Source organism: Mus pahari, chromosome 23 (assembly GCF_900095145.1).
Source record: "Mus pahari chromosome 23, PAHARI_EIJ_v1.1, whole genome shotgun sequence".
Taxonomy (NCBI): Eukaryota; Metazoa; Chordata; class Mammalia; order Rodentia; family Muridae; genus Mus; species Mus pahari.
The window spans coordinates 25,965,173-25,970,813 of record NC_034612.1 but is presented as its reverse complement, the minus strand read 5'-3'; the positions used below and the strand labels follow the sequence as shown (position 1 = coordinate 25,970,813).

The window sequence follows — 5,641 nt, the reverse complement described above, 5'->3', positions numbered from 1 at the left end:
CACCAAAGCAGGAAGTTATTTAAAACATTGAGCCATCGCCCTCTTTTGTTAAGATTTATATCCGTGTGCATGTGTGTTCAGGTGTGTATGTCTGTGTGTGCACTTGAGTGTGGAGGTCAGAGGTCAACTTCAGATGCTCCTCAAACTTCCGGTCTGTCCATCTTGGTTTTGAGACAATCTGTCTCATGGACCGGCGATTCACTGATCAGTGACCAGGTTGCCTGGCCAGTGAGCTCTGGGGATTCAAACTCAAGGCCTTGTGCTTATGTAGAACATGGACTCTACCAGGGAATTGTTGACCTTACTTATGAAATGTTTTCCTTACTAGATTGTGGGAGACCCTTTTTTTTTTTTTTAAATTATTTATTTATTATATGTAAGTTCTACAGACACTCCAGAAGAGGGCGTCAGATCGTGTTACGGATGGTTGTGAGCTACCATGAGGTTACTGGGATTTGAACTCAGGACCTTTGGAAGAGCAGTCAGTGCTCTTACCCACTGAGCCATCTCGTCAGCCCCTTCAAATACCAATTCTATCTGTGCACAAGTTCACTAAGTTGTATGGACTTTGGGTCTAGTTATTTTTGGGTGTGTGATGTTTTTATTTACTTAAAAGGATTTTTCTTTAATAATAAATTCTGTACAAACAAGAGACTGATCAGGATTGGGCAGATGGTCCAGTCAAGTAGAGTGCTGATGAGTAATGCAAGCATGAGAGCCTGAGTTTCATCTCCAGCACCAGCCCTTCCCCCTCTTCCCCCTTCCCTTCTCCCTCCTGCTCCAGGCCTTTAATTTTTGTTTCTCATTACAGATGGTTGTGAGCCACCACGTGGTTGCTGGGATTTGAACTCATGACCTCCAGAAGGGCAGCCCTGAAATATGAGCAGTGACCACCCACAGCCAAGAGGTCACTAGACCTTAGCTCCAGCCTGTCAGGTGAATGAAAAGATGCAGAAAGGAGGTGGCTTCTCATTCTCCCCTCCTGGAGCAGGACTGCGCTGTCAGCCAGGTGGACCATGAACTCACTCCTCAGCCCTTTTATTTTTGGTGGCACTAGGAATTGATCCAGTCTGTTCTCTGCTGCTGTGACAAACATCATGGCCAAAAACACTTCAGGGAAGAAGGGTTTATGTGGCTTAAACTTCCAGGTCACAGGCCATCATTTGAAGGAGCTCAAGGCAGGACCCTGACAGCAGGCCTGCTTGCCATTCCACATATTACCTCACACCAAGGAACTCCACTGCCAAACAAGGCAGAAAGCTCACCGACTTACACTCGGATTTGTGAAAGGTTATTTTGTTGCGACAGGGTCTCACTCTGTAGTGGAACTCACTATGAAGACAAGGTTAGCCTGGAGCTCATAGAGATCTGTCTGGCACACCTGAGTGCTGGGATTAAAGGTGTGCCAAGGTACCCAGCTCTTTAGTGTTTGTGTGGCTATTTGTACCTGCACCTTTGCTCACAGAAGCCAGAGGCATTGTAGGTCCTCCTGGAGTTGGAGTTACAGGCAGCTGTCAATTGTCTGGCATGAGTGCTGGTAACCAAACTAGGTTCTAGAATAATACAGGCCTTTAACCAGATCTCTCTAGCCTCAGTGAGCTTTCCTTCATTGTAGGACCACCTGTCCAGGGAGTGCTGCTACCACAGTGGGCAGGGCCTCCCAACAAATTAACAATCAGGGCAATGCCATATAGACTTGCCTGCAGGTACATGTAATCTGGGCAACTTATCAAGGGAGCTGTTGATATCTGTACTGGCTAGCTTTGTGTCAACTTGTCACAGCTGGAGTTATCACAGAGAAAGGAACCTCAGTTGGGGAAGTGCCTCCATGAGATCCAGCTGTAAGGCATTTTCTCAATTAGTGATCAAGGTGGGAGGGCCCCTTGTGGGTGGTGCCATCCCTGGGCTGGTAGTCTTGGATTCTATAAGAGAGCAGGCTGAGCAAGCCATGGGAAGCAAGCCAGTAAAGAACATCCCTCCATAGCTTCTGCATCAGCTGCTGCTTTCTGACCTGCTTGAGTTCCAGTCCTGACTTCCTTTGGTGATCAACAGCAGTATGGATATGTAAGCTGAATAAACCCTTTCCTCCCCAACTTGCTTCTTGGTCATGATGTTTGTGCAGGAATAGAAACCCTGACTAAGACAATATCCAAATTGGTTCTTGACTGTAACAATTAAGGAGGTGAAGTCAATTGCTGGGTGAAGGGGAAAAGGTGGGACTTCTGAGTCCCAGGAGGAGAAGGGACAGGGAAGATGAAACAAGCATGTAAGATCTTGGGGGGCAGGAAATGGCAGTCTCCGCTCTGGCGGTTGGCTAGAATAGGTTAGCTGCCAAGAGTTTTAAAATATTCACTGTCCAGTGTTTTCCATCTGCAGAGCATAGTGGGCAGGAAGAGAAGGGGCAGCGGGGAGAACAGCAGCGGCTGATCTCAGAGCTAAGCTGAGAGAGCAGCCCAGGGGCAAATGAGCTAGCGCTTTTTAAAAAATTACACAAAACAGGGCAATCCCTCTGTTGGAAAACTCCTTTTGTGTGACTCTAGGTTGTGTCAAATTGATGGTTGAACTAAGCATGACATGCAAGGAAGCACTGTCCCAGCCATGCCGCTAACCATAGGCTCCTGCTCTCCAGCTGGGCTCTACCCCGCGCTCCAATGTTCCGAGACTGAGTCTCCCTCCCTCAGCGGCCCGGGGTTGCTCTCAGCTCTGCAGCGCAGGCAGGCCTTGCCCTTTTAGACCCTCCTGTCTCACCCTCCAGAGTAGCTGGGGTGACAGACATGCACTGCTAGGCTTGCTAAACTTCAGAGGTCTCTGCCTAATGTGGGAATAGCCGCTAGCTCTTGCTGATGTTATTATTTTGAGATAAGGTCTTCCTAGATAGTTTCAGCTGGCTTGTAGTTCAGTATGTACACCAGTCTGGACATGAAATCAGAGACCATCTTGTCTCTTGAGTGCTGGGATTCAAGGTGTGAACCACCATGCCCAACCATAGACTCTATTCCTGATTAGGTGAGCTGATGGGAAAGGAAATTTACAGAGACCTTGAAAAAGAAAATCAGAGCCTGCTTTACTGTCATTATCAACAGACCAGACATAATTTGGAAGAGATGCTGATGCTGATTCAACACCCTCCATCAAAGCAAATCAGACTCCCAAGTGGTTCCAATGACATGATGCTGAATAAGTTAGGATGCTGCTGCTGCTGCTGGAGGCTCGCACCTCTCACTTCATGTTCTTGACAAAGTCCTCGCCTTTCTTGATGGAGGCTTTCAGCTCAGGGATGGCCTCGGCAATCATTTTCTCCTCAAAAGGAGTGATCTTGCCAATGCCCAGGTTCTTCTCCAGGCCCTTTTTCTGAAAGAGAAGGGACGGTGACATGTGAAACCACATTCTAGCTTGGTTTGGCAGCATAGGGCTCTATCACCAGGCCACACCGCCAGTCCCTTACTTGGGGGGGGGGGGGGGGTTCTAAGCAGAAGGATTGCACCTTAGCTGCACACCAGCCCAAGAGCCCCTTTTCTTTCAACTGTGTGGCCTGGCCTTGACAGCCATTCATAGCTGCTACATTCCCCAAACTATACTTGCACAGCTCTGCTATAAGTCACATTGTTCCTCCCCCCCCACCCCCCAAAAGCTGAGCAGGTCCCAGGCAGTGATGTGTGGCTGACACCCAGGGGAAAGTGCAAGAAGCACAACCACAGCTGGGCCCACCCTGGACACGCACCCCCAACAGCAAGGGCGTAGAGAAGTAAGTGCATTCCGTCTCTTTGGACTGAACAAAAGAGCACTCGACGACTCCTTCCTTCCCGTTCATGGCGTCCACGAGGGAGAAGACAAAGCGGGCTCCAGCATAAGCCATGGACAGAGTGGCAGAACCTGGGAGAGAACGGTGGGTCAGCACTGCCAGTACCAGACGCCAGAAACCAGTTGTGCTGCCGGGAAAGCACCTGCACCTCACCCTCATGAGGGGAGAATCTGGGCTGCACATCTGCACTTCACTGTCCCTACAGAAAACTGAGTTGCCTTCTAGAACCTTCTCTTCAGGCAAAGGCAGATGCAACATGGAGAGAAGCACCCATTCACTACCCAGGGACAACCAGTCTTTCTCTGTCACCCAAATATTCCCGGGCTTCAGTGTCAGTGCTCCTATCCCTAGGGATGCCTGGGACTCTACCTGCTCCAGCCTTGGCCTTCACGACTTCTGTGCCAGCCTCCTGGATCCTCCCGGTGAGTGTGGCCAGCTGGTCTTGGGGAAAGTCAACCTTAGGGGTACACTGCAGGACAAGCCAAGGACCGTGTGAGCAACTTTCTGGTGCGAGCCCCTCCACACCCCAGGCCTGGCCCAATCCCCCTGCTCCAGTGTGTTCCATCCCAGCACCACTGCAAAAAGAAACCAGGCTTCATTTCTTCTTGGGGATGTAACCTAGGGCCTCCTTCATGTCAGACAGAGGTCCTGCCACTCAACCACAAAGACTCCAAAGTCCTTTCTTATAGACAAAGGCAAAAATCACTTTTTGTCTTTGTTGTTGAGATAGGTCTTACGCAGCCCAGGCTGGCCTTGAATTCGTGATGTGGCCAGGAATACCTCTGACCCTCCTGCTTCCACCTCCCAGTGCAGCCACCACACACAGCCACCCTAGTTACTTGCATGCATACAGTGCAAGGCCTGAGGTTGATGTCAGCTGTCTTCAACCACTGTCCAGCTTGTGTTCTGAGACAGGGTCTCTCACTGAACTCAGAGCTCCAATTAGGCTGGGCTGACTGCCAGAGACCCTCTGATCTCCTCCCAGGCACTAGCATGATAGCCTTGCCTCTGGCTCATTTTCACACGGCCGCTGGGAGTCCGACTCAGGTCCTCGTGTTTGGACAGCAGGCACTTCACTGACTGAACCATCTTCCCACCACTTACTCTGCCAGAGGTTTTACACACTGAGCAGCAGAGTCCATGACTCCGTGTGGTGTGTCCACTCAAGGGTCACCTCACCTTTGGTCCTCACCCAGGTTTCTCCCATCTTTTCTCTACTGTCCCATTTGCAACCAGCTTTCCCTTTTGTGACTTGCAGCCACAAATGAGCTTGAAGACACTTTTAGATTTATATCCACTGACCCATCTCTGCATGCCTGGGCTTGCATACTTAATACTTAGTCTTAATACTCAGGGTGGCCGCCAAGTTTCCTCTTGGTTCATTTATACAGTATGCTACATACCACAGATATGAGTCCTTAGCACATTATATTCAGGGGCTAAGGGGCTGGTTTATAGAGCTCATTAAATGATGCTAACTCTATCACCCCGTTCAACTCAAATCAACTGCTGGACTTTTTTGTTTACTACAGGGCTTGATGTAGCCCAGGATGGCGACAAATCCATCCCACAGCCGGTGGATGGTAACTGAACTCCTGACCCTCCTGCCACCACCTCTCCAAAGTGGGAATGTATAGCTGTCCCCTGTCACACTGGGCCTCCTAAAGTGCCTGCTTTGATCTCATGGGCTAGCCTGCTGCTTCTAACAACATCCAGCCCCACAGTAGATAGTCAGGAAAACCTGAGACAGTTGGGTTCCAGCCGCAGCAGAAATCCTTCCACAACCCGAAGGCCAGTTCCACTTGTCCCAGACTGTTGAGGGCTTCAAGGCATCTGCCT

At 49.8% G+C, this 5,641-nt stretch overlaps 1 protein-coding gene across 1 annotated transcript in view; it reads right to left on the bottom strand.

Annotated features, from left to right (window-relative positions):
- Positions 1 to 3,039: 3,039 nt before the first annotated feature.
- The window catches only part of Mdh2 (malate dehydrogenase 2), a 12,014-nt gene continuing 9,412 nt past the window's right edge, over positions 3,040 to 5,641 (bottom strand). The window contains exons 7-9 of the mRNA XM_021186609.2: positions 4,172 to 4,271; positions 3,722 to 3,873; positions 3,040 to 3,351 (exon numbers count right to left, since the gene is read on the bottom strand). Of these exons, the coding sequence (XP_021042268.1) occupies positions 3,220 to 3,351; positions 3,722 to 3,873; positions 4,172 to 4,271 (384 nt within the window). The 3' untranslated portion in view covers positions 3,040 to 3,219. The remainder of the gene's footprint in view (positions 3,352 to 3,721; positions 3,874 to 4,171; positions 4,272 to 5,641) is intronic.